We start from the raw sequence: 27,872 nt of genomic DNA, 5'->3' as shown, positions 1-27,872 counted from the left end.
TACATGAACAATAGCCATTGTCTACCATTCAGTACACTGAGATGATTCTTGATTAATCCTGGCAAGTTTTATTGCACAGCACACTGTGAGTGTGAGCACCTCCATGCTGGCTGATAAAACATTGCACAGTAATGGACTTTTGGATCTGTCTAATCTGACTCCCCTTTTTTGTCTTCATCTTTTGTCTTCACAGAAACAAAGCCATATTATTCTACTTCAACATGCTGAAATGTGCCAATCCTGCAGTTTTAATTAACCTCCAGTGCCCTACAACCCAGGTAGGAGATTGAACGAAGCCCCGTTTTGTAGCTCTGTGTACAGTGCTTGATGTCTCTCTCCAACTTTTTCGCCACGCACGATTATGCAAGATTGATGGGCGCTCTCATTAAGACGATGTGTTGCCTTCCTCAGCTCTGCGTCTCGAAGTGCCCTGACAGATTTGCCACTCTCCTGGATGCAATGAATACCAAAAACTGGGAATATTACAAGCAATTCTGCAAGCCAGGCTTCGAGATTGGCAGTAAGGTGAGAGATGGAGGGTAACGGGGCATTTTGTTTTTTTGCAAACTCGATGGAAGTGTGAGATTGTGTTAAATCATCGCTGCTTTGAGACCAGCTCATGTACAATACATTGGACACTTAGCTGGGAAATATGTGCAGTTACTTAATGACACGTGCAAAAATAAATATAAAAAGAGTGTATACGAGTATCTTAGGCTACGTTCACACCGCAGGTCTTAATGCTCAATTCCGATCTTTTGATCAAATCCAGTTTTTTTTGTCTGCGTGTTCACACGACAAATAAAATGCGACAGCAAACGCGCTCTAGTGTGAACGCGCTCTGTTTAGACCCAGACCAAACAATATTGTTTGACTGATGGCCTTAATATAAAGACTTCAGACTTTACGTTTCCCAATTTTTACTTTAAGTTATTTTGTTATTTACACAATAATGTAAATAACCTAATAATGATCCTTATTGCTGCTTTAGAGGAGCGGTGCTGCAAAGGATAGCTGCAGATTTCTGTCAGAATCTGCAGATTATACAGAACAAATAAAATGTTCACGTTTCTCCAACGTTCCCAACAGTTTCACTGACATCTACGCTGGATGGCCAGGAAGCGTTCGCAATGTCTTCTCAGGCGCTTCTCTGGCGCTGATAATTAGCGTCTGTCTTGTGTCAGTGACGTAATTTAATGCGACATGACCATCAAACAGCAGTCGCTTTCTAAAACATCGGATATGTATCGGATTCAGTACCACATACGAAAGTGACCCAGATCGGATTTGAAAATATCGGATTTGTGCCGTTCACACTGTCACACCATGATCGGATAGATGGGTCGCATAGGGTCAAAAAAATCGGATTTGATGCGCTTTCGCCTGCAGTGTGAACGCAGCCTAACAGGCTTGAAAGTCAGTATTTGGTATCTGCACCTTTATTCTTAAATACCACCTGATCCCAAGCTTTCTTCAAGTAGTCTTCAGGAACAGTTCTCCAGGATTCTTGAAGGACATTCAAAGCTCTTCTTTGGATGTTGCTGCCTTTTGTTCTGTTCTCTGTCGAGATGATTCCACACGGCTTCAATACTGTTGAGGTCCGAGCTCTGAGGAGGCCAATCCATGGCTGACAGTGGTCCGTTGTGTTTTTATATCCAGGAATGCTTGTACTGCACTACTGTTTGGGAATATTGTCATGCTGAAAATGAAGTCGCCGTCAATCTGACACTTTTCGGATGGCACTACATGAAGGATCACCATCTGATGGTACTTCTCTATGTTCAGAATTTGAACAAGACCCTCAACACCACAGCATGACTGAGCCTCCACTATGTTTCACAGACACACTGTGGAATGGTCAGGTGCATCTCTCAGTTCCTTTCAGGACTTTGTTGGATATTTGTTCCTATTTCTTAGATATTTTTTTAGGCCTGACACTTGACTCGTGACTTTAACACAGAACTACTCCAAATTTTTCAGAGCTCTTTGGACCTTTTCTTTTTTATCTAGAACATTTTTGAAACGATTTAATCAGTTTTAGTCTTTCTAATAACGAAGAGCACATTTGGAGTGAGCTTCGCGAGATGGGCGGAGGTGAGCTAGCAGCCACTCATGCTTATCACAGCCCTGTTCCGTCAGCTGGCAGCAGTTCGGTGGCAGTGACGCTGGCGTTATGGTGCATGAAAGTGAGGTGTTGTGTGGGAGCACTTTACAGCTCAGACTGTCTGAATTGAATCATAGTTTCCGCTTTCCACGTCATCACTAAGTATGACAAACTCTGTTACATCTGTCTGTAAAATCTGTCAGTTGTGTGTTTAGTTTACTTTAGATACGTTTTTATTTTTTAGATTAATGATAATTATTGTAACTTGCATAAGTATTTTTAAATTGAATTTATTTATGGTGCATTTTCAGTTGGACATTTCATTGCAGGACTTGAAAGAGAAACATACAAGATTTTTTTAAATACTCAAGCAGGCACGACAGATTCAAACAAAACAAGATCACAAAGTTTAATAGAGAAGAAGTTCTTTTCTGTCTTTGTAATAAAGGCTGCGAGGAGTGAACGCTCAGGGAAAATCACTTGTTTTCAGCTCTTTGAATCATTATCTCTTCTGTTCCCTTTCAGTCAGTCAGAGAAGTCATACGAGATGAAGACTGCCCGTCTATGATTGTGCCAAGCAGACCTTGTACGTGAATCCGAGCAACTCTAAATACATTGCCTCAATAACTTACTGTTTGTTCTGCCAAGAGGGTAAATACAACAAAAATATCTACAAATGTGTTTCAGTCCTTCAGCGGTGCTTCCCTGATTTCATTAGAAGAAATGGGATTTTAACTGTAGCCAATCAGACCATCTTCAAAGACGGTGAAAATAACAAGAGAAGTGTCGACGATCTCAAAGATGCTGCCAAGTAAGATCTGCTCCCCTGCAACACCAGTCTTTGCCCTACTTGTTTAACGGGTTCATTTTTAGCAGTAGGAGAATCACAGATTACGATTTGGCAAACAAAACAAACAATGAAACTACTTTTTAAAAATCCCCTCTAGAATAAAGTGTTTTTAAACTGTTATACTGTCTGTAGGGATGCCGACTCTGCACCCAGAGAGATCTGGACAGAAATAACAGGGTAGGACCAGTGGGCATTTTACTGATGCCCATGAATGTGCTCAGTCACATTCAAAGTCATCTGCATGCTTATTGCATGAAAATAAAGCTTACCTACAAACTCAACAGCCTGAGCCAATGTTATGGGTCTCTACAAGCTTAGCTGCTTTGTATGTATGTATATATCTATATGTTATCAGCATGTAAAAGGGCAGAGGCAGCAAACTTCAAAAATCATGTATTTAAACCAGTGAGCTGATATCATGATCATACATGATTTGTATGGCTGCAGTAATCTACCTTGAATAATATAACTTGATGCTTTTTCTTTAGCCAAGTAACCGCCAACATAAAGTAGAAAGGGTTAAAAATGATTTATTTCAGCTTTTTAACTTTGCTTCTGCTTTAGCCAGTTGCTTTATATAGACTAACCTGCTGTTTATCCATAAGAATACATAACTATATTTTTGTTTGTGGCATTAGATGCAAAATAGGGCAAGTTAATACCTCAAAACATCAAGTCATCGCCTCTACCTTCTGTGTGAAGTAAATTGGAGAGTGCTGTGCTGCCCCCTGGTGGTCATTAGTTTTGCTCTCCTGGCGCAGATTTTGGGAGCGATCCAAACTCTTGTATGTGTGGACACTGAACAGTGACCTTAATTAGACAGTAAGATTTAGAATTGATGCTGGCGTCCTGTTTGTCCCACAGCAATGTTATCTTGCCCTCTATGTCTCGCCAATTTCAAGATATACCTGAGTCACTTCTACAGTAAACTTTTCAGTAATCATATTCTGACTTTGCTGCCAGTTTTGTAGTTTAAATACTCTCCAAGTGTTTAATGACAAGTGGAGCTATTTAATGAACCCAGAAGGCGAGCTTTCCTGTGAAATAAACAGGCATCTTCTTTTGTGCTTATCTGAGTTAGAGTGACGGGGACCTGAGGTCTATCCCAGCTTACACTGGTGTGGTATGCCCTGGACACGCTAACACCGAGAAACAAACTCACATCCACACCTACCGGTGCAAAATTTCTGATTCCTGTTCTGTTTGAATTCTGATATTCAACAAAAACTCTGTGTGGGTTTTAAACCAGAACATCTTCAGATAGAAAGATAATACTGAGTCTGTGACGTTTACTATCTGAAGCATTGTTATTACTGTGGAGATGAAAATGTGGCTCCTGATCTAACACATCCATTACTATTTGCTTTACCACAAAGTGCTCGTCTGAATGATATTCACTTCTATACTATTTCCCACCCTGCTGTAATAGCTGCCAGTACTGCTTCTGTAACTCTACTTGTTTTGTGGCTCTTTGATATGGAACTTGAGCAGCTCTTACAACTGACATTATCGAAAGCATTTTAGAGCTATAGCTGTCTCTGTTCCATGATGAAAGCAGTAGAGCTCAATCGGCTGTCAAAACGTTTTTGAGAAATCCTTGTGAACTAAGCGGCATTAGCCTAAATCCACCAAAGTGCATCCCTGTGCTGTTTAATCACTTTCTGTCTACTCCTCTTCCTCCTATTTTTTCCATTTCACCTTTTTACTGAACCACAGAGGTATCGCCAGTCTGCTGAATGCCAAAGAAGTCGGCATGAAGATCTTCGAAGATTATGCAAACTCCTGGATCTGGATCCTCGTGTAAGAATGGCCTTTCCTCATTTTAGTGATTAAATTCATATGAAGAGAAAAATCTCTGATTCATTGATGAGATTATGAAAGTGTTCACATTATTACTTTGATGAAGATGCTCCTGCTGTTTGTGATCTTTTAACCCATCAATCCCAGTGTCAACTATTATTTGCAGTCATGTTTAAAGAGGAAGTTGTTTGGTTTGTTATTAGAACAACCAAACTTGTGATCCACTAAAAACGGTGGATATACTTTAATAATATAAATCCTTTAACAAATAGAAACTGATAGATCTTATATTCTGTTGTATGACGTACATCCAGGCCTCAGACATTTGTTGTGTCACCTGTAGCAGAGGTTATTTCTCATACGTGTTTTGCACATTTGTTCACCAGTCTCACATCAGCTTCCTGACATTTTTGACCGGATCGGTGGATTTGCTGTGATATGACAGAGAATTCTTGAAACTGTCCAGAGCCAGAGGCAGCAAAGCTAAATCATAATGCACCAACATGCTTCATGCTGGTCAGAACACCCAAACAACTCAGGGATGTTTTATTCCTGTTTTCAGAGCTTGTTGGTCCTGGAGACACTGATTGTAACAGCAGTTTGACTGTTTTCAGGACTACTGCCTGAGATTAGTTTCTAAACAGCAGCGTCACAAACACATTGCAGTCACAACACTTGACACCAAAGATGAAATCGAGGCTCTGAGATGCTTTTAACTAAGGCTTCGTCCACACTAATACGTTTTCGTTTGAAAGCGCATCTTTTTCTCCCCGTTTTGTCCTCCCGTCCACGCTGAGACGCCGTTTTCGTTCAAGGCAAACGCAGCGTTTTGAAAACGCTCTCCAAAGCGGATACATTTGAAAACACCGTTTTCCCGTCCCAGTGTGACAGCGAACCAGGAGCCTTTTCGAAAACGATGACACATTTTAGTCATGTGATGCAGTCATGTGACCCATTAAACTACGATAGCAGAGGGCAGTGGTTGTTTTGTTTGCTCTCAGTTTTGACAGCCCTGTTAAAGATTAATATCAGTTTGTAAATGCTCCAGCTTTTCTTCAAATTCTTTAATTCTCACTCGCTTTTGCAACTTTGTACTTTTGTGTTACTCGCAGCAACAACTCCAGCTCATTTTGCCGCGACATTTCAAAGAGCCCGAAAGTAAATAAGCGGCAGACAGAAATCCGAATCTTCTTGCATTTCACGCATGCGCAAAGCGCCTTGAGGCGACTGCTATGTAAATAAAATTGAATTGAATTGAATGCGTAGGACTGGAGCGTAAGCATTTTCAGCCGCTTCAATGTGGACGCACAACTCTGAAAACGACTGAAAACACTGGTGTGGACACGGAGCGTTTTCAAAGACTTGATATTGTTTTTTGTTTTGTTTGTGGTGTTGCAGAGGTCTGGTGATAACCATGGTGGTCAGTCTGCTCTTCATCTTGCTGCTGCGCTACACTGCTGGTGTGCTACTGTGGCTCGTCATCTTTGGTGTCATCGTTGCAGTGGGATACGGTGAGGATGCAGAAACACTTGTAGTCATGTGGCTTGCTGTGTATTTAGTCCAAGTGTAAAAAACAATGAAGTGAATGAACTGAAGGTGAAACGTTTTCAAGCAACTTAAAGAGGTCCAGACGCTTTTCTTTCCAAGCTCCTTAGACTACGATGACCTGGATGACTGAGAACCTTCACAGACGTTGAAAGAAATTCTTTTACCTGAGCCTTTCCCACCAGATGTGCTGTGAGCAGTCATGGCTAGTAGATCATCTTCACTCTTTCATTCTCTCTCAGGCATTTGGCACTGTTACTGGGAATACAGCAACCTGAGCAGGAAGCCAGGCTCCAATGTCACCATCACTGACCTTGGCTTCCACACAGACTTCAGCATTTATCTTCAGCAAAGCCAGACGTGGCTCATCTTCAGTAAGTTGTCATCCACTAGCAAAGCAGCACTTACTGTAACGCTGGTTTCTGCTTTACGTGCACGGCAGTTTCCTGGTTGTATGTATTACTGCTGTTAATTCCTCACAAACCAAACAGAAATTGTGACATTGTTTGTCTTGGTGAGCTTTTCAAAACTGTGATTATAGCAAATATTTTTGATTTAGATGCTTGCACTGGGACTGTTTCAATCTTTTATGCGTGTAATCCCAACCTTTGCTGTCGTGTCAGGTTGGTATGTTGTTCTGTACTTACAGACATCCTGTTCTTGTGGAAAGGAAGTCTCTTGACCTCCTTGTGGGAATTTATTTAAATTTGGCACAGATGTCCATTTGAACTCGTTTGAACTGATTAGATTTGGATGATCAAAGGTCAAGGTCACTCACTGTCAGCACCCAGAGGGAACTGCTTTACATCTGGCACAAACTGACTTGGACTCACAGATGACCTGATCAGAAATTAGTATTCAAGGCCGCTGTGATCTAACCAGCGCTTTTTAGCCATGACTCATGTGCTCATTTTGAGCGAGCACTTTCTGAATATCTAAAAGCATATTTGTTACGCTGCTGTTGACTCGACCTTTATTTTGCAGTGATCTTGCTCTCTGTGACTGAAGCCGTCATTGTGATAATGCTGATATTTCTGAGGTCGAGGCTGCGCATCGCTATTGCATTACTGAAGGAGGGAAGCAAGTGAGTATGGATCCTGCTTCTGATAATTAAACAGTGCGTTTTGCTCTTTTTCATGAATTTAATGTTTTTCTTGGGGGGTTTTCAGGGCAATCGGCTACATCATGTCCACCCTCTTCTACCCTGTCATCACCTTTTTCCTTCTGGCCATCTGCATCGCTTATTGGGCTGTCACAGCAGTGTATCCTTCCAAATACTGACAAACTGAAGCAGAGTTTCGTGTAGAGAATTAAAGGAGTTGAGCTGCCTTGAAGCAATCTGTTTTTTACTACAGACGAATTGCAGCATGTTAATTAGAATCATCCACAGGATAATGTGTAATATCAGTAAAGCTGTTAGATTAAACAGGTTAAATTCAGGTTTTTTGATGTTGTGCCACAGCATAATTTATCTCAGGACACTTGAAATAGTAAAGTAAAGACTACAGTATTAGAGAGAAAGCTAGTAGTTCCCTTTGAGCGTGCATTCAGCAACAGTGGAGAGGAAAAAGTCTTCTAGAACCAGGCACAGGTAAGTCAGACCTCTGCATGGATTGGTTGTTGCATATGCTCACAGGTGACTTTGCTAGGTACACCTTGTTATCACAAGGTTGGACTCTCTGTTACTTTCATAACTGCCTCAGTTCTTAATGGCATCAACAAGGTGCTGAAAATATTAATTTTGGTCCATGTTGTCCCGACAGCATTACACAGTTGTTGCGCATTTGTCGGCTGCACGTCTAGGATGCAAAGGTCCCGTTCTACCACGTCCCACGGGTGCTGTGTTGGATAGATCTGGTAACCGTGGAGGCTGTTTGAGTATACTGAACTCATTGTCATGTTCAGGAAACTAATTTGAGATTATTTTTTGACATGATGATGGAAGTGGTTGTTGCTAAACAGCCGAAAGTATCCTCCACACGATTACACCACCATCACCATCCTGAACCAGTGAATTAAGGCAAGAACGTCCATGCCATCATTCATATTGTTTATGCTAAATTCTGACTGTACCATCCAATTTTCCCAGCTGAAACTCATCAGACCAGGGAACATTTTTTTAATCTTCTGTTGTCCAATTTTGGTGAACTTATGCTGCATCAGTGTTTTTTAGCTTACAGGAGTAGCGTCTGTTTTGGCCGTCTGTTTCAAGTTTCGATATCTTGTGCGTTCGGAGATGCTGATCTGCGTACCTTGATAAGAATGATTGTGGTTGTTTATGTTACTCTTCCCTTCCTATCAGATCGAAGCAGTCTGGCCTTTCTCCTATGACCTTTGACATCAGCATTTTCACCCAGAGATGTTCAGCACTTAGTTGCTTCTTTGTGATTTGCTGATTAGATATTTGTGTGAACAATCAGTCGAACAGGTGTACCTAATGAAATGGCCCGTGAGTCTGTAACAAGTAAGTGAAGCAGTCAAGGAAGTCCAACTACATGTTCTTTAACTCACTGATTCTTGAGTGTTGAATTTTTCCTTTAACTAGTTTACCCTCAGCTTCTTAGCATCATCGGGTAACGCAGTCTACAAGGTCACACCTGCTGATGATAAATGCATGTATGCAAACCTCACATGCAATCCACAGGTTAGCCCTATGCTCCCTTACAGTTTATTACTGAAAATGTTTAGTTACCGTGTAATTTCTCCATCACTTGGCATGAAAAACATCTCTTGATCGGATTCGTTCTCAGCAGTAAAGTGTAATTAGTCAAATTAGGTGTAATAGCTGCTTTATGTCTAATTAATAAAATGTCTTAATGTAAATACATTAGATGTTCCGATGTAAATCGAGTTCAATTAGTGGCTGGCAGCAACAAACATTTATCTGACAGATGTTATTTATCAGCCAACAAGTAATTTGAGCATGTAAACAGATGAATATTCAAGGATTCCCTTAAAGCTATTCATGTGGAAATAATTTATATTCAAGGTAGAGGCAGGAAAGACAAGAAGAGAAAAGTATCTTGATTATGGTGACAAACAGAATCCTGTTATTTCTATCTGACAGCGCATCAAGATCTAATCTGCTGCTTTATTTCAGACCTTCAGTAAGACCAACATTACCAAGGTGTGCCCCGGGTCACAGTGTATGTTCGCCTTCTACGGTGGGGAGAGTCTGTACCATCGCTACATCTTAGTTTTCCATCTGTGTAACCTCTTTGTGTTCCTCTGGCTGGTCAACTTTACCATCGCCCTGGGCCAGTGCACCCTGGCCGGGGCCTTCGCTTCCTACTACTGGGCCCTGAAGAAGCCAAAAGACATCCCTGCCTGCCCCCTCTACTCCTCCTTTAGCAGAGCTATACGGTGAGTACAGTCCCAAAACAAGCGCAAATCCACTAAGACGCTGAAACGTGAAAGTAAGAACGTGAGGAAAATGTTTTCATTTAATATTCTCCATTCTTGTGGCACAGTTATCACACAGGTTCTCTGGCCTTTGGGTCGCTAATCCTTTCTGTGGTGCAGATGATCCGAATTGTTCTCGAGTACCTGGATCACAAACTGAAAGGCAAGCTTGGAAACCCTTCGAGGCCTCTTACTAATTTATTACTGATTGTTTCAAATGACTTTTTGTTGATGATATTTATTTATATTCCTGATTTTTATCCAGTTTCTCAAAATGCCTGCGCTCGATTCTTGCTCTGCTGCCTCAAATGCTGCTTCTGGTGCCTGGAACATTTTATCAAGTTTCTAAACAGAAACGCATTCATTATGGTGAGTAATTTCTAGTAACACTCATTTATTGCAGACATCTGTTAGCAGCTGTTAATTGGTCCAGCTTCGGTGCTTAACTACCCGCAACCCAGCACTCACTGCTTCTCACCAACAGATGGCAATATATGGGAAGAACTTCTGCACCTCCTCCAAGGACGCTTTCTTCCTCTTAATGAGGAATGTTGTTCGGTAAGTCCCAGTTAAATGTTTTAGAGCCACATGGCTAAAAAAAACCCTCAGCAGAGTACAGATGCTGCTGAGGTGGTAAAGCTTCTTCTTTACCATAAAAAATGCCAGAACGTAACAGATACGGGCAAAAAAACAAAGAAGTATATTTACTGTCATCATGTTTGTGAAATAATGGGGCAGTTTCAGTTGACGTAATGCACGGGAGTTTGTATCTCTGCTGTTTGTGTTTCTCTTCTACCTCAACTTGAGGTTGGCTGTAACTCAGGAGGTAGAGCAGGTCATCTAATTGGAAGGTTGGTAGTTCGATCCCTGGCTGCTCCCGTGTGCATGCCAAATATCCTTGGGCAAGATACAAGTTGCTCTCTGATGTGTCCATTGGAGTATGAATGTAAATGTTGGGTGAATGAGGGTGCTCAGCTGGAGGTGAGAGGCACTATAATAGGAACCAGTCCATTTACTCACGTTGTCTTCCTCCCGGCAGGGTGGCCGTCCTGGACAAGGTGACCGACTTTCTGCTGTTCTTGGGAAAACTGCTTATTTCAGGAAGTGTTGGTGAGTTTATCTTTTATTTGGATGCATGCAATAAGCTCTTTATTTACTTATTTAATTTGCATCATTATAAGTTGACACTTACATCCCAGTAGGTGGCTGACATGAATTTGGAGGACCTTGATTTTACTTCATTTTATAAGAGCTTATATATTAAACGTAAACCTTGATTCTAGAAGTTACTCTAATTTATACTTGCAGTGTTTGAAAGGACTTATTGCGTGGCCTAACCACTTGTTTTGTTTCAGCAGCTTTTTATATCTGCAGGTCCTTTATTGTAAACCTTCAGTATATCATGAGACCCTTGTTTCAAGTTCCACCCACTCGTGTTTAATCTGCTTTAAAGCCGATGAGGATTTGACAATTTTTGTTTATTTCAAATGATGTAAGAAAATATATATTTGCTTGTTACTAAATCAGATTTTTTTTTTTTCAGGCATTCTTGCATTTTTCTTCTTCTCGCGTAAAATACCGTTTTTTCAAGAGGAGGTGCCATCACTAAATTACATTTGGGTCCCTCTATTGGTAAGGAATTAAAAATCTACAATGAGAATATGATTATACTGTGATGAATATAGTTAGTATTTGGACAATGACAGACTTTTTCTGTCAAAAAATCAAACAATCAATATGTGATTGAAATGTAAAGTTTTACCTTTATTCATGGGGTTAAACAAAAATGTGTTTGTTGTTTGTTTTATCTTATTTAGGTACATAGTACCCAATTTTCAGAGGCTCACAAGTAATTCAACTACTTACTAGCAGGCAGTTTAATGGCCTCAGTAACCCTGGATCATATACAAATAAATCTATCAGAGTTCACTGCTGGCAGAATTATTTCCATGGTTGAAAAAAACAGCAACAATGTTATTAAAAAGGGGTGCAACGATACTCATATCGATATTGAACCGTTCGATACAGTGCTTTTATGTGGGTCATTCCTACTATTCGGTGCCCTTTCAGTGTGATCACTCTTCATCAAAAAATACAAAATTTTGAATTATTTTAACATTTCATCTAAAAGAGGGATTTTCAACCTATAAGAAAAATGTATTGGTCCAGCTAAGGATATTATATTATAATATTTTTTTAAAATCAAAGTCTTTACCCATGACGTGCCAAATGTCCACCCTCTTACAGGACATTCAATTTTCTATTAATAACTGTTTTGAATACACAGTTATAGTAATATTTACATTTTCTAAAAGCTACAATGTCCCTTTTTAAAATCTGCAAGGAAATTTCAAGGAAGTATTTTAAACAAGCATTATATTGAAAGAAGACAGGTTCAGTTTTAAGACACAGTGTAATTTCAAAAGATTGTTTTTAGATTCAAAGGGAATATAAAAAAAAAAATTGGCTCCATTTTTAAGTAACTTAATTTTGCTGATTCATTCCCTCCCAATAACCAAAGAGACATGCATTATGTTTGTTGATTTGATTTAATTAACAAAAGAAACACACAGGTAACAGGGTGGACAGAGGAGAAACAGGGTGGACAGGAGGTAACAGGGTGGACATAACATCAGTGACAAAAAATACCACCTTAAAGAAACTTTGAACACCTTCACCATGCCCGTCCAACCAACACAGGTAGATACATGTCCACATTAAACAAGCAAATTTTCACTGTACACCCAACATAATGAACATTTTTCTCACACATTTTACCTATGCAACAGACCAGCAACTCCAGTTTTTTTCAAGGAAATCCCACACTTTCCTCTCCAGCTGAACTGACCTCTTATTAATTTATTAATGTTCTTAATTTATAATTTTTAAAATTTATTAATTAATGTTCTTATTAATGTTGGTTCTTTCATCAGACACACAACCTGGTCATCCCTATACCAGGTTATGTCCTCACGTGGACTTGGCCAGTGGAACTTGTTGGTCCCGTTCTTGTGCATGCATTTCACTTTAACATCCTCTTCAACCTCCAGAATGATTCCTGGGTAGGGTTCACCATCGTAGTTGATAATGCACCACTGACCAATATGATCTTTTGTGATGTTCTCAGGCCGGGTTGGTCCCTCAGTGCAATGTGGACTTGCCTCTTGACTAAGGCTTATCTCCTTCAGGCCATAGCATTCACAGTCCAGTACACCTTTGTCTGCCTGGCAAAGGCAGGTTATGTCCCTGTATTTTATTGTTCCTGGAGAGAAACTGAGTACTTGGTGGATTTTCATGGTTCCTTTGACAGGCACAAGTGTCGGTCCATCAATAATTTCTTTTACTTTCCTCTCAACATCATCTTCTTCTAACCTTGAGGGTCCTGGTTGCGGGGCATTTTCTGGCTCTAGGGAATATTCTGGACTTAGGGGAGGAGTATTCATAGCCTCAAATTCTGTCCTGCCTTTGGCACTAGCCCTCTGCTTTCTTTTCCTTTCTCGCCACTGCTTTCTCTGTGCTCTCTTCTGTCGTTCACTGAGATCTGCCACTTTCTTTTTTTTCCCTTCCTCTCTGTCCTTTCTCCACTTCTCTTTCTCTTTATTGAGATATATCTGTCTTCTCTCAGGGTCAGCATCACGACGTGCTCGGTAGCGCCGCTGCTTCTCCGCAGCAGACATTGGTGCCATTCCCTGAAAAATGTATACTATTCAAAATTTTCTAAAAGTATATATATATACAGGTTAATAATAATTACCAATACACACTTGTATAAATAACTCTAAACACTAAACTTCTATCATCTTACGTCCCCCCTGTTACCATGTGTCCCCCCTGTTACAGTGCATAGCAATAACAGGGGTGACGGTAACAGGGGGGAGATTTTATGCTAAACTTAGCCATTACTACTAGTATGATGAACAACAAGCTAGTACATGGTGACCACTAAGAACCATTTTTAACATGTTTATTAGCCATATTATAAAAATTACAAAAAAAAAATTGTTTCCACTATTAATAAGCGTAACAGGTTGGACGTGTTATGCTTTGCCACATTACAAAATCTTGCTAAAACATTGAAAAAAGGGTTGATTAAAGAGTGGTACTTACTCGTCTTCTTCTTGAAAGTTTTCCCTCCAAAATATGTTACATCCGGGAGTGTCATGTGACTAAAAGAATAATCAGGTGATGTGTTCTATGGAATTCTTATCAGAGTAACAGGGGTGACAGTTGATTCAGGGACACAACATTTTTTAAAGATTTTAAGTATTAAACATGCATTAATAATAAAAAAGAACATTTGATGAGGAACATTAGAAATAAGCCAATCCAGAAATGATGAAAAATCTAGATTTTTTTTTTTTAAGTTATATTTGTAACTGAAGTCGAGCAAGCATGACTGGGGACATAGTACTTTAGTGACTTGTGCTAAAATAAAAGTAATTTACTTTTAATGTATTTATCCTGTGTATATATCAATGTGTTCTATGGTAGAGGGGGGTTAAACATACGAGAAAATGGTTTAGAAATAAGCATTAGACAAGTTTTACACTAAATATACCATATTATGTCATTAGGACTCAAATGGCACCGAATAGTAAGAATGACCCATGTTCGGTACGCATATGTATCGAACAATACAAAATTTTTAATTTATTTGATCAATTTTTCTTCTGACGATGCTGTCTGTGTTGAGCGCTCAGAGGATCTGCGTTCGACTACTCCGCCTAGGCTGCACTGTCGAGCGCAGATCCACTGAGCACAGCGCAAGCTAGCAAGACAGAAGCTAAGCTCGTTGCAACATGGCAAATTGAACCTCCCCCACCCTCATTCAGATCTGGCCTTTGGAACTATTTTGGTTTTCATGTGATGTATGACCCTGAAGGTAAGCGAGTCATGGACTGAAGTAAAACAGTATGTTGGATGTGCCACGCAATGCTCAATTACATTGGTGGGAACTAGTGCGTTAGCGCAGTTAGCTCGTTAACGTGTTGGCCGTCCAGCCCCATGCACGGGGCGATCCGTGGTAGCTCTTTAACGGAGATTTGCCGTGTTGTGGCGTTAATGTCATTTCAGATTAACGCTGACAGCACTAGTGGGAACACAACGAATATGACTGCACATTTACTCCGACATCATCCTAGTGCAAAGACAAGTGGAAGCAGACAAAAACAACAAGCAGCATGCTACAAACTTTACCCGAGTCATTTAGACAGCCGTTAGCACAGGATTCTCCTTATGGGGACCTGATATGTTTAATATCCTGCTGAGAATATAGCCCAGAAGAAGCGTATAGTATAGCTTTTATTTTGGAAAGAGCCATTTCTCTGTAATAAACTCTCTTTTCCAAAGATTAGTGATTTCTCCATCTGATAATTTATTATTTTATCCCTTTGTTGTTTCAGCAACATTAAATTTAAAAACTGTACGTTTGAGTTAAAATATATATTTATAATTTTAATGAATGACAAATTAAAAAGGCATGAACATTTTTTTGTATCGAAAAAATATCGAACCGTGAATTTTGTGTATCGTTGCACCCCTATTATTAAGTTATGTTAGTTTGTCTAGTTTAAAGTGAAAATGAGTGACTACTATAAAAATAATGTTAAAGCTGAAAGTCTGGACTTTAGTCACATCGTGATTATTTGATTTAAAATTCTCTTTACAGAGGCACAGTCACGAAACATATATTTATTCTGACTTGGTCTTTTACACAGAGCACAAAAAAATGATGCAATCTATATTCTTTGTTGTACTTTGTTTCCTTGGTACGGTGGAAAAATCACTTCTTATGTTCAGACTCAACCAGTGCTTCTAAGCAGCGCTCCTCTACTTGTGTTTTGTTTAAATATAGTCGAACCATTATTTTGGCAAATATTCAATAATAAATATTTAACTCTTAAAAGTGTAAGACTTTCACCTGTTAACTCTTTCAGACGGTGATATTTGGATCCTACATGATCGCACATGGCTTTTTTAACGTCTATGCTATGTGTGTGGACACATTGTTCCTGTGCTTTTGTGAGTATGCTGTTTCATGTTTAGTTACGGTGCAGAAGCACTTCTGCTGTGGTTAAAAATCGAATGTCAGCAGCTTTGTGTGACTCTTTCTTCCTTTTAATAACTTGAAATAATCGCTGTCTTGCATATCTTCTTGTTTATCATCTCTGCTGAGTCTCTGCTTTCCTTTCTCTTTGTGGCTGCCGCTCTGTGTGCTGTTTGCTCGTCCTGCTCCTCCTGTTCCTTTGCGGGGACCTGGCCTCAGGTGAAGACCTGGAGAGGAATGATGGTTCTTCCTCCAGGCCCTACTACATGTCTCCTGGCCTGCACAAGATCCTGCGCAAAGGAGAGGAGGGTGCCAAAACTTGCGCTGCTTCCTGAGTGATGCATTTTACTAAACTCTTGGCTCTCTGACTCGCTTCTCCATATCTGACGTGTGCGTGGGGGTCTGGACGCTCGAGAGCAAGTACTGTAGGGCTAAACATTGAAACTGGATGCACCCCGCCCAGCCTGTCAGGGATGACCTGTGCATGAAAGGACATGCTGTTACTTCGGGTCCTCGCAGAAAAGGCATAGGGGACTAAGATAACTGTTCACTTCCTCTCTCGAGCCAACTCAGATACTTGCCTTTTTTCTGCTACACTTTTGTGTTTCTTTGTCATTTTCTCGTCTGTATTCTCTGCTGACCTCTGCCTTACCGAGAGGGTACACGTCAACTCGCAGGATGGATGCACAGGCTGAAAACTAAAAACGAGACAAGCTTTTCTTTCTTTTTTTTAACTCAAACAAACACGAGGACCGTAAACAATGTACAGATGCCACTTTGACATAAGGCATCACCACGGAAAAAGTGGTGGACTTATGGGGCACCCTCTTGTCGCACTTTGGTCTTCTAATGTAAAATCATGTTTTGTATGCACTTTCACATACAGGAAACGAACCATGTGATTTCTTTCTTCTGTGTAGCATGATTACTTTGCTGGCTGTTGGTGTTTACCATTGGTTTTATAACCACTATATTTATACTAACACAAGCACACAGATCCAAAAATGGTGTGAACTCTGCACTTAGCAAAACAGGTTTCTCTCATGTTAAATCAGCGTCACATTAAAGTTTTCATTATGCTCATAGATGTACTGTAAACCAGACAGAGGCTTTGTTGGAGGTCAAGACTTCAAAAGACATTTAATGGTTTATGCTTAAAGAAAAAAGATGTGAACCGAGCCTGAGCGTTTTCAGGAAACTTTTGAATGCAGCCACTAGTTTATGTGCCTAGATGTGGAAAAAAAAAAAAAAAAAATGTTCCTCTTATTCTGTTTTAGACCTAACACCAGGAACCTTTGCGATACAGTTTATAAAAGGATGTCAAAGCCATTTTTGGTAAATTTTTTTATTGGATGGTTCAGATGTTGTGCTGTTTTAATACTAAGTATAATACACACATCTGTCTGGAGGTTATTCAGTGTTCTTTTTGTATAGGAGAATTTTTTTATCAACGAATCCAATGAAAATGTGAATCTTTGTTTTCGAATAAACATAAATGGTTGAACTACTGACCCGTGCATTTCCAGAGGCGTTCATTTTTTACAATCGAGGTGATCACAGGTTAAATTTTGATGTGCTGCATGATTCTCTCGCCATTGGTTTTTAACATGCTGCTGCTGCCTCGTAGTGTGGGACCTGGAGGTGAACGACGGCGCTCCAGCCCGGCCCTACCGCATGAGCAAAACACTGAGGAAGATCCTCCACAAGAAGAACAGAAGGAAGTAGCAGGAAGGAGAAAGAATAAAGGTTAACACCAAAGCATGGTACAAGCCCACGTGGCATATGGGAATAAACACTTTGCCATATTTAATGGAAGTGTACACAAGTTGAAGCTGTACACTATAAGAGACAACTTGTAGCTAAGCAACATGAATAATTAGATTCACCCACACATAGTAATTTATGGACTCGGTGATAGTTATGAATATTTTTATATGTGTCTATGTAAAGGAAATGTGTGTATTTGTGTACATTTTGCTGCCACATACTACACAATGCAACAGATTTGTTTTGTGTGCGTCTCAGCTTTGGGTTCGTGTAGTTGCCAATTTTCACCACTTGGTGGTGCCAGTCGTTACCAGATGACCTGTACACTGTACCTGAGTTCCTCACATTGAGAAAAATATTCACCACTCATTGCTCACTGTTTTTATGTTTAATTGCCAAGTACATGATGGCACAGCAGTTCAGATTACTTCAGTCTCAAGTGTGTTTTGCTTTGAGTTTCTGAATATTGAAGTATACGTGCTTTGGACATCTTTATCAACATTCTTAAAGGGATATTTAACAGCAAGAGATGTCTAACAGGTCTGGTTTATTAGCTGTGGGGGAAGCAGAATGACATTATGTGTTTGTGTGCAGCAGAAAATGCAGAACCTCCGAATTCTGCATGTGTTTTGATGAGAGCTTGTGTATCAGTGACAATGCACTGAAACCAGTGACAGGTATAAAAGTGTTAAAGTGATCATCTTTGAAAGTTACCTCATTAATGTTAGAGTCCATTCTTACTGGATTTAAAGGCTTCCATCACAGGACGATGACGGCGGTCACTTTGAATAGACGTCACCGACGGCCTTAAGTGATTGTGGATTTCCAAAATAATCCGAGTGCCCTTGGACGCTTCCTGTAACCACGCCTACAGTTAGGGCTGTCATGGTATCGTGTTTTCACTGCATGGTTATCGTGGTCAGACTAATCCAAATAAAGATAAAAATCATCATCTCTGTACAGACCATTGAAAAGCAAATAATGCTGTCAGTTTAAGTCGTCTTTAATATTGTGGTTTTTGTGTGTTTTGTTCCTATTTTTATGACACTAACCACCAGTCCAGGAGGTGGAAAGAGAGCCTGTACCCACAACTGTGCAAATGGAAATATAAATTAATTGATAGTGAAAATACAACAGCAAATCCACAAGGCTTAATGTCCGAGTTTTAACTCATTGCTGGATTATTTGTGATATAATCATATGTGTATTATTGAAACAGTGTCGATATGTATTTTTTAATATATGATGGCTTTTGTCGGTAATGATGCCTCACACAACCCCTGCTTCTCTACTGACCATTTTTATCTTTGATAAGTTTAAGAAACATATAATTAGGTCCCATTATGTGGCAAACGTGTGCATGTAACACGACTGTGGGGCAGAACCAAACCAACAGTAGAGGAGCTGCTTTAAAGATGCTGGATTGGTTTTAATAAGTCTTTTAAGTTCACACTAAGAATATTTGAGTCTTGTATTAATAACCTTAAACAATAACAAAGTTTGTTATTGGAGTAACAGTGTTAAGTGTTTTTGCTACTATGTGTCCTGTTCTTGCATGGTTGTTTGTAACACTAGTGAGTCGCTCGTGTCAAAGCTGCCGTTGGATGGATTTATTAGGTTGGTGAGCCACAGATGAAGCTGATTCCTGTCTGGGAAGAAAAAGATTTAGAGGATTTTGGGAGATCAGTTTGTGGTTTCAAATTTCCCTCAGGCATCGACGTTGGCGAGAGCGGCTCTGTGTGTCAGCCCTGTGATGGACTGGCGACCTGCCCAGGGTGTACACCACCTCCCTCACACCTTGTGTTTTACTGCCATCAACCTTTTACTAGGTTGTGCTTTTTTCAGAGTAGATTCACGCACCGCTCAGAAAGATGTTCTTTAGATCTTTCAGACGTGACTCATGTTTGTGTCTCTGCGGCGTGCTTGTCAAAGCTGAGAACCTGCCCTCATGGTGCCTCTGAGTGACAACACTGCCAGGCTGCCTCACACACCTCCCGCCCCTGTTTGAGCTGAGCACGCTGGGACATGTAACATTAAAAAAAAAAAGGAAAAAAGAAAAACAACTCCTTGTGTATCTGAAAGAAAGAAGAGAAATGATGCATGTAGAGCACAGTGGGGCGTATTACGCATGCAGCAGGTTGTTTTCTTTGGTCTTTTTCTTCTTCTTTCTTTTCTCCACACAAAATAACTACCGTACTCCCATCGGAGTTCGATATCTCTTTGTGTATGTAACTCAGGTTCAGTTTCACTCCAGGTAGTGTGACTTCGTAAGATCTGATAAGTGACGTAAAAGTGTTTTTATATGCCTTCTCCTCCCTCCTGTGTCTGGAAATTGGATTCTTTTGGTCAACCACAGTCAGCAAGTAGACACAAGTTAAACGTCGCTCTCGGTATAACGCGAGACAGTTTTCTAACCACAAGCTCTTAAAAGTCAAACTCTGAAGATGCTCGAACCTGTCGTAAACAGAAACACTTCAGTTCTGTCTGTATGTCTGCAATTAAAAGTTTCAGGTGTTTGTGTCTAATCAACACATGTTGCCTGTGTGTAAGTTTGACATACAGATATTGTTGTGTTTTAATAATGTTTGCTTTCATCAATAAATCGTTTTTTCTATTTCCTAATTTGTAAACATGCCGAGCCGTGAACGCAGCACGGCCTCAGCTCTCGTGTGTCAAAGCTTTTCAATGACTCCTCCCGGGTTTGTGAAATTAGACATTTATTCTCAAAAGAGACGACACATACAATAAATTAAATTGCAACACTGCTATTCAGTTCATCTTCATGTGGAGTCGACTTTTGTGGGGCTGGTGGCTTTCACTAAGAGTAGCACAATCAGACTTTGTCACCAACAAACAGACAACAAACAAATATAAATATATGACGTCGTGTGTGACGTGCACCGAAGCGTTGCCATGATACATCAGTACATTTAGGGCTGTAAATTATAATGATCCAGAATTTGCTTAACAAACAATATTACGGCAGATTTTATGGTTCACAAAAACTTTAAATTATATTTACCACACGTATCAGATACTGCTGCTAATAATGGAAAAACATTGGTCAGCTGTGTGTGAGTGTAAGGGAGAGAGAGGGCAGCTCAGGCGTTAGACACAGGCAGTGAGGTCATGGCGTGGGCTGGCAGCAGCGGTTGAAACAAGGATGGAGGCGAGTGTACTGCAGACACAGAGCAGAGTGACAATATTGATCCAGGTCAGTTTTCCACAAATTGTATTCAAATATGTAACAGACGACAGCACAGTTATGTATTTGCATTGTGATTTGATTGGATGTTTCCTCGTTGCGCTCCTGACAGGGTCAAATATTACATCTCCACAAGGGTTCGAACAGCTGCTCCCTGATTTTCTCATCACAGCGGACGGAGCTGCACATTTGCTTTGTCACAGATTTTATGCCAAATGCCCTTCTGGATGCAACGCTCCCACTTATCCAGATCTGGGACCCTAACCCCCCCTCCTACACACACACACACACACACACACACACACCCCTCCCTGGCTGGGTTTGTGTCTCCTCCTACTATCAAACAGGGAGGGTGAAATGCTACACCAAAGGCAACAACAACAAAAAACATAAGGTTGATTATCTGCTATCTGACGACAAAACTTCCCAATCTCATCGTGTGCGGCGTGGCTGCCAGATCATTTTTTATTACCTGCGCCATTTCATTTGTCATCCTATAGTCTAGTGACGTCATCTACCACTCCTCTAACTTTGATGTTATTTTACTGAGACAAAATCTTAAGCAGGATAAAGTTTTTCTTTCTTCGTCTGGATTTATTCTAGTCGTTTCTACTGATTGTCTAGTTTTCTGGGTCAAAGTAAAGCAGGAGATGGAATAAAATGCTGGTTGTAATATTTAAAGTTCCTGGATTTAAAATCATCTTTATTTCAGAATAATTGTGTTTGGAATTTAAGATATTTGTCCATTTATCCTAAATGCAAATGTTCAATGGGGGCAATTAAAATAAAATAAATATATATTGTTTAGAAATAAGAGAATAAAAAATTCTATTTAATTTAATTACAGTCATGGAAATGTATAAAAAGTCTCGTGCTCACTGTCTATGAAGGAGTGGAGTGCTGAGAGCATCGACCCCTCTGGACCTCCGTAGGCGGTGTATTGCAGCTCCTCGGGGGTCGGGGTGGGCTGGGACAGGTGGCTGGGCTGCAGTGAGGTCATGGGGGTGCTGGAGGTGTGGTTGGGGCTCACGTGCTTCTTGTGGCGTGCTCGACAGTTCTGGAACCAGACCTGAGTTAACGGGACAAGCGCCTTTAGCAGGACTGCATTTGAAAGTCCAAGATAGAAGCACGTCACTGTTTTAGCTCATGTTTCGTCAGCCAAAACAGATGATTTTTTACAGAGTTACAGTCAAGGAGTCATCTTTTGTCCTGTGAGTAAAGCCACTGTCACTGTCTTGTAGTTTTTGGACAGTCAGCAACAGTCAGAACAGATAAAGGTGTCTTATCTAAAAAGGGTTAAACTCTAGAAGCTGCATTACAAATCTGCTTAAAGTATCTCAGGCTTCAGTTAAAGCTTCAGAAAGCATTTTTGTCTTTACAGGCTGAACTGTTTGGTTATTTAGGAGTTTGTTTGGGAACATACGTCGTCCGGATAGTGCAGTAATTACACACAATATACATTATACACACCACATGATATATATTGAAATCCAATAAGAACAAATGTCATAACAGATGATATATCCATCATCCGTTTGGTCTTCATGCACCGATCTTTACTGACCTGAATGACTCTTCGACTGAGGCCTGTCTGCTCTGCTAGTTTCTGCAGTGTTTGGGCGTCTGGGTTGTTGTCCTGAGCAAACTGAGCCTGCATCACCTGCATGTGCACAAAGTAACACAAAGGTTTACTATGTGGTCCCGTGGGAAGGAAATCCATGATTCATCTGAACATGAGTAACTGTGAGGAGATCTGAGAGCTGCCTTTTAAAGTCTGCCAGAGAGGGTTTAATTCACACAGACGGATAATTCTAATAAAATCATGGAACATATAAGCATTTTGGGATATTCTGCATAAATCTAAACCATTTATTACATTTTAATTCAATAACAAAACTACAGTGGGAATTGCTGAAATAATGTGCATTATAAATATTATTATTGCGAAGATCAGACAAACTGCACATGGTCCAATTTAAAAAACAGATTTCTTATTTTTTTTCTTCTTCTCTAGTAATTCTGTCCTCTGTGTCATTCAGACTAAATGTATTAAATATCTTGTATCATGTCATCTCTGATGTCAGACACAATGACGCATCTTATCCACCTGTGAAAATAACATCAGGACATTTTTTCCTCTTGAATCCTTTGATATTTTTATTTTTTGACACATAGAAGTGAATTTCCACAATTTAAAAAGTATATGTATACTATGTAAAAAAAAAAAAAAAAGGAAAAATAATTTTTGAAAGAATTCCAAAAAAATCATTTAAGGGCCAGAAATTCAGCGTTTGTTTGTTTTCTTTTTTATACATTAATTAATTTTTTACCTAAACACAATCTACTTATTTTGTCTTTGTTTTTTCTTATGTGATGAATGAAGAAGAGGAGGAGGAGGAGTTGAACCTGCAGCTGGTCAGCAGTGAAGCTGGTCCGAGCTCTCTTGGAGGGTTTGGGCTGGTTGATCTCCTGTTCGGTGGGCACAGCTCCTTCCATGTTAACGCTGTTTCCTGCAGCCAAATATATTAATATGTTAAAATGAGACATGATACAGTTTCCGGTGGCTTCATTGAGGATTCATAAATTTCAAACCGATATTTCAAAAACAGAGAGAGCAAATTATTCGCGGTCATTTTGGTGGGGTGAGACTTCGGCCTCACCCTTTTCCACCGCCCGCTTGAGGTTGTCCAACATGCAGTCGTAGTGAACCCTGCAAAGCACTTTTCCCTCCACCAGGGCGAACTCCTCCCCGGTGGACAGCTGCCTCTTGCAGGAGAAACAGGCGAAGCAGGCCAGGTGATAGACGTTGCCCTTCGCCCGGCGGACCCAGTCTGTGGAGTGGATGTTCCGCCCGCAGCACGCGCACCAAGTGCCGTATCTCCTGCAGGTGAAGGTCAAAGGAGACAGCCTGATGGTATTTAAAGGATAATAACAGTTTAAATTCCTATAATGATTCCTGCTATTTATGCGTGTAGTTGCACAAAATAATGACCTCACAGTCTAAACAACAACAGGAACGGTGAAAAAACCCACCTGACGTCGATTTAGGCCCCGGTACATGAAATATAAGATGGACCTTTGCCCTGGACCTGGCACACAATTTGTTCCAATTATCCAAACATACGGAATAAAATCCTCTAAGTCGTTTTATTAATTTTTATTTATGTCACTATGAAGTTCGTCGACTCACAGAAATTAATGTAAGAAATAATAATGCATTTATTGGTCATTTATTAATTTTATATACATGATATTTGAATAAAATCGGAAACAAATCTCAAGTCCGACTACAGTGTATATTATTATTATTGTTACAATGAAAGCACATATAAAAGCTTAATGAAACAGGACTCAGTGTTCGATATATCTAATTTCTCAAATGCATTACTTGTAGTATTTTTTTTTAACAGATCGGATTTCATGGGTATTTCCTTTAACGAAAACAGACCCAAACTTATGTTATCGTTGAATCTGCGCTGATAAGCATCTTTAGCAGGGCGATATACTCACCGAAAGTAATCCAGTTTGCAGAAAACCTCTTTTTCTTTGATGTAGCAACTTGTGTGGCTGCCAAGTGAAGTCTGGCACACGCTGCAGGAGAGACAGCGCACATGCCAGCACAAGTCGTTAACCTAAAGCAAAAATATGATGATTTGGCAAAAGTCACTCGGTGAATAAAAGAAGAAAGGAGGGGAAAGAAAAGCAGTTTAGAGCCAAACAGCAGAGGGGAGAAAAAACGTATTCTAGTGTTAAATAGGCAGGAAAAACAATGCATGCAAAATAAATAAATAAATAAAATAAAAATACAAAATGACAGGATTTACCTTTAATAGATATTTATCAACTATTTCCTCGTTGCAGCTCGCACACACAGTTCTGCCCAACAGAGGCGCAGAGGACATCGCCTGCAGGGACGACGCTTCTTCATCCAAAACTTCCACCGGTGCGCCCTGAGGAGATCAGACCTGCGGTTAGAAAATTACGCACAGGAACGCATCCACTCCTAACCTGCAGTACAGCATGAGCTGGTACGCACTGTCACCACCAATAAACAACGTGATTGATAGTCTGAAAAACAACCACAAGAAACTGTCTCTTAAAAATTTACCATTTTTCCCGAATTTCTGTATTTATTTGTTTTAACTGTTAAATCTCGGTCCAGTCACGCCTATCCTTGTCTCCTGGCCACCTGCTGAGTTAGTAATTAAAGTAAAAGGAAAAAACATAAAGAAAAACACTGAAAGCAAAGTTAAGAAGCTCAAAATAGCTAAATCACACTACAGAATAAAATAGGTAAAGCCATAAGGGTCACAGTTTGACCAACGCGAGAACAAAAAGCTTTAAAGTCCAAATCCAAAAAGAAAAAGTCAAAAAGATAGAAAAGTCTGAATAAAGAATAAAGTGCCTTGCGTTTTTATTCCTTTTAGAAGCCAATTAGTGACAAATCCATGAGAAATACATGTCATCTTTCACTAAAAGTTGTCATTTTGTCTGTCCACAGACACAAAAAACAAAATATAATAAATAAAACAACTTTAAAAATTAAAAACAACGTGCTCGTTTTTGAGAATAAACCAAATTGTGGCTGCACCGTTTCCTTCCCGCCTACCATTATGTCTCTCCTGTCTTCAGTGCATTTGCCCAGCAGCTCTTCGTCTCCTTTGCAATCTTCACACATGACGAGAAGCTACGGCGAGAAGAGGATGCTGGTTTGTCAGACTGTCGCAGCTGCCTTAAATGCCCCCTGCTCCTTCCCATAAATATCATGCCTTTCACTTTTCACCATGACAACGCCGGCGATTAAACCAAAATGACATTTAAAGAAGAGAAGGATAGTCATTACTTACAAAAACAGACAACACTTGAACTAATACTCATCCCGTGTCCATTATGTTCTCGAGCTCTGAATTTGTGATTCAGCCGCTGCTCGCGGGCGGGCGCGCGCGCGTGCGCGAGCTGCGGTTAAACCAACCAACACGCCAATTTCACGCGTCAATCAGAAAAGCAGCGCGAGGTCTGAAGGAAAAGGGGATTGATTTATTTAATAACAGCAATTAAAAAGGCTAAGTTCGCCACAAACGTCTACCCCGGGCAACCAAAAGGTGAAGAGGTCTCATTAACTACTTGAGTTTTAATTGCAGAATTCAGGGAGGGCTCATTTTCTTTGACATTTCTTCAAATTGTAAAAATACTGAGCCGCAGCGTGTGAAGGCCGGCTTTAATGACAGACCGAAGCCCACTCTCATTTAATTGGCAAAGCAATTTCGACTAATATTTAATCTCTGATACTGACTCACGGCTCAACCTGCTGATCGCGAGTGTACAAGCTACACGCCCGCCCTTCACTCACCTCGTCGTTGGACACCAGAGATCCGTTTTCCTTCTCCTTACCGATGCGACACTCTACTTTTACCTCACTTTTCCAGCGCATGTCTGCGTCCAGCCTGGAAAAGTCGTCCCACTTTCAAAGCGAAGGAAATAAAAAATAAAAAAATCTAACCGCTATCCTTTCCTTCTCCTCCAGGGTTCCTGTGCTTGTGTCAGTCAGTCTGTCCCGAGCTGTTTCCAGAGGGCGTTTCATAACTCCTACTTTCTCCTCGGTGTTGGTCGCGCCTCCCCTTTGGAAATAAGCTTTGAATGCAACTTTTGAGAGGAGCAAAAGTCTGGCGCAGTGAGATTGTTATAAATATTTTTCAAATGAGCGCTTGATTGAAAAAATCCGCATGTTTAAGTTTTACTTCATGATTTCTTTGAATGATATGCAAGTGGTTCAAAAATATTTAAAAGTGTTTAAATATTGCATGTAGTTCACAACTTGTTTGACAGCAGGTTGTATTTCTGCTCCTTCAGAAAGGCCTGCTGAAGCTCCTCTTGCTCCTAAAAATAAAACAGGTGTAATTATGAGGCAAATTATAATAACATGGTAGAATTTACACAAGCTACAAGAAAGTGAAAAGCAAGTGGATGGAAAGATGCTCTATTAAAAAAAATAATTGTTTAATATTTTTTAAGGCCTTAAGGAAGAACTTAAAGGTAAATTCAGACCACAGATCCTGTGGCTGCAGGCTTTACAAACATGTTTACAGTGGATTTAAGAAAAGTAATCTGATCTCCTCCAGGGTGGATGTAGCCGTGAATATAAAGACCTTCAAATCAGCAAGGTGCAACATGCAACACTGAGGTGCAGTAGCAAGAATAATAAACTAAATGGAGATCCAGTAATATATATATATATATAAACTATATACTATTTACTAATGTTCTTAGAAAGAAAGATGGGAAAGATGTAATTCCTACATAAAAGGTGCAAGTGGGTGAATTTTACTGCTATTAAGACTCAATCTCTTTATTTTCTAATCTTTACAATATTATTATATTATATTATCCTGTGTGAATATTTATTCTGCCACAACTAATTACTTCTTGAGCTTTGTGCCATCTGAGCAGAAGGCCAAAAACACTTCAATCTCATAGTTTGTGCTCAGTGAAAGTTCCTGTTAGTTTACAGTTTGAGAACCTTTAAATGTGGTCGTTTATTTTATTATTATTAATTAGAGATCATAAGAAATAAAATCATTCTTTTTAGAGGATTTTTTAAAATCATTGTTACTGCACTGTTAAGTATCTCACCCTGTATGGAGGTCTTGAAACTCTGTATTATTTTCCTTTTTCTTTTTTTTAATGCATCATCTTCTCTTCTTATTTTCATGCAGAACAGAACTAAAGAACGTGCACCACAGTCTCTCCAAACCGCTGGACCCACATTGGATGATTTTGTTGGTAACCAGTTTACAGCAGAGCAAACAGCTAAAACCAGTTGATATGCAGCACCACAGACATCCCGAGTCTCTCTTGTTCTGAAGGCTCGGTTATTCAGTTTTGTGCTTCCATTTGAATTATTAGGAATCCTTTTTCTGTCACGTTTGCTTAAATAAAAGCGATTCAGTCTGTAAGAAATCCAACGTCTGTAATGGTTTTAATATCCTTTTTGTTGTGGGTGGAAATATGAGAATTAACTTTCACCGCTCGTCCTTAGGAGAAATAAACTGATTAAATAATTTTATTACTACCACTGTATGACCGTAAAAGCAGCCTATAATATAAAACAAACTATATCCAGTTATCACCCTATCCAGCCATCAGCCGCATGAGT

At 39.9% G+C, this 27,872-nt stretch overlaps 2 protein-coding genes across 6 annotated transcripts in view; one reads left to right on the top strand and one right to left on the bottom strand.

Moving 5' to 3' along the window:
- The window catches only part of slc44a5b (solute carrier family 44 member 5b), a 48,935-nt gene extending 28,799 nt beyond the window's left edge, over positions 1 to 20,136 (top strand). For 3 of the 4 annotated variants that reach the window (XM_026157792.1, XM_026157789.1, XM_026157791.1), the window contains 18 exons: positions 194 to 278; positions 412 to 525; positions 2,630 to 2,690; positions 2,792 to 2,915; positions 4,671 to 4,754; positions 6,153 to 6,265; positions 6,542 to 6,673; positions 7,284 to 7,383; positions 7,469 to 7,561; positions 8,856 to 8,943; positions 9,400 to 9,662; positions 9,770 to 9,864; positions 9,967 to 10,070; positions 10,186 to 10,259; positions 10,741 to 10,811; positions 11,245 to 11,333; positions 15,638 to 15,722; positions 15,967 to 17,258. In XM_026157792.1, the coding sequence (XP_026013577.1) occupies positions 194 to 278; positions 412 to 525; positions 2,630 to 2,690; positions 2,792 to 2,915; positions 4,671 to 4,754; positions 6,153 to 6,265; positions 6,542 to 6,673; positions 7,284 to 7,383; positions 7,469 to 7,561; positions 8,856 to 8,943; positions 9,400 to 9,662; positions 9,770 to 9,864; positions 9,967 to 10,070; positions 10,186 to 10,259; positions 10,741 to 10,811; positions 11,245 to 11,333; positions 15,638 to 15,722; positions 15,967 to 16,082 (1,891 nt within the window). In that variant the 3' untranslated portion in view covers positions 16,083 to 17,258. Of the gene's footprint in view, positions 1 to 193; positions 279 to 411; positions 526 to 2,629; positions 2,691 to 2,791; positions 2,916 to 4,670; positions 4,755 to 6,152; positions 6,266 to 6,541; positions 6,674 to 7,283; positions 7,384 to 7,468; positions 7,562 to 8,855; positions 8,944 to 9,399; positions 9,663 to 9,769; positions 9,865 to 9,966; positions 10,071 to 10,185; positions 10,260 to 10,740; positions 10,812 to 11,244; positions 11,334 to 15,637; positions 15,723 to 15,966; positions 17,259 to 17,374 lie in introns of those variants that run through there. The other variant, XM_026157790.1, reaches the window with a different exon arrangement.
- Positions 20,137 to 20,214: 78 nt separating this feature from the next.
- On the bottom strand, positions 20,215 to 26,286 carry LOC113015679 (LIM/homeobox protein Lhx8). Of its 2 annotated transcripts, none has more exons than XM_026157793.1 (9): positions 26,070 to 26,286; positions 25,329 to 25,406; positions 24,544 to 24,669; positions 24,230 to 24,351; positions 23,380 to 23,600; positions 23,126 to 23,229; positions 22,284 to 22,379; positions 21,599 to 21,788; positions 20,215 to 20,692 (listed from the first exon to the last, which is right to left on the bottom strand). In XM_026157793.1, exons 1-9 carry the CDS (start codon positions 26,148 to 26,150, stop codon positions 20,616 to 20,618), a joined length of 1,095 nt encoding a protein of 364 aa, XP_026013578.1. In that variant the 5' UTR covers positions 26,151 to 26,286; the 3' UTR covers positions 20,215 to 20,615. The 2 variants fall into 2 exon arrangements, with proteins under 2 accessions (XP_026013578.1, XP_026013579.1); XM_026157794.1 differs by lacking the exon at positions 26,070 to 26,286 and adding an exon at positions 25,567 to 26,061.
- Between the last annotated feature and the right edge of the window lie 1,586 nt (positions 26,287 to 27,872).

The sequence above is a fragment of the Astatotilapia calliptera genome, chromosome 23 (genome assembly GCF_900246225.1).
Source record: "Astatotilapia calliptera chromosome 23, fAstCal1.2, whole genome shotgun sequence".
Taxonomy (NCBI): Eukaryota; Metazoa; Chordata; class Actinopteri; order Cichliformes; family Cichlidae; genus Astatotilapia; species Astatotilapia calliptera.
The sequence above is the reverse complement of the archived record's forward strand: the minus strand, read 5'-3'. Positions and strand labels throughout refer to the sequence as shown.

Bases quoted from the DNA above. Each gene is read 5' to 3' on its own strand.
- LOC113015679 (XM_026157793.1), bottom strand. From the start codon at position 26,150: ATGCGCTGGAAAAGTGAGGTAAAAGTAGAGTGTCGCATCGGTAAGGAG. The intron at 25,407-26,069 runs GTGAGTGAAGGG...TTCTCGCCGTAG, and splicing joins CTCTGGTGTCCAACGACGAG to CTTCTCGTCATGTGTGAAGA. The intron at 24,352-24,543 runs GTAAATCCTGTC...TTTTTGCTTTAG, and splicing joins TTGATAAATATCTATTAAAG to GTTAACGACTTGTGCTGGCA.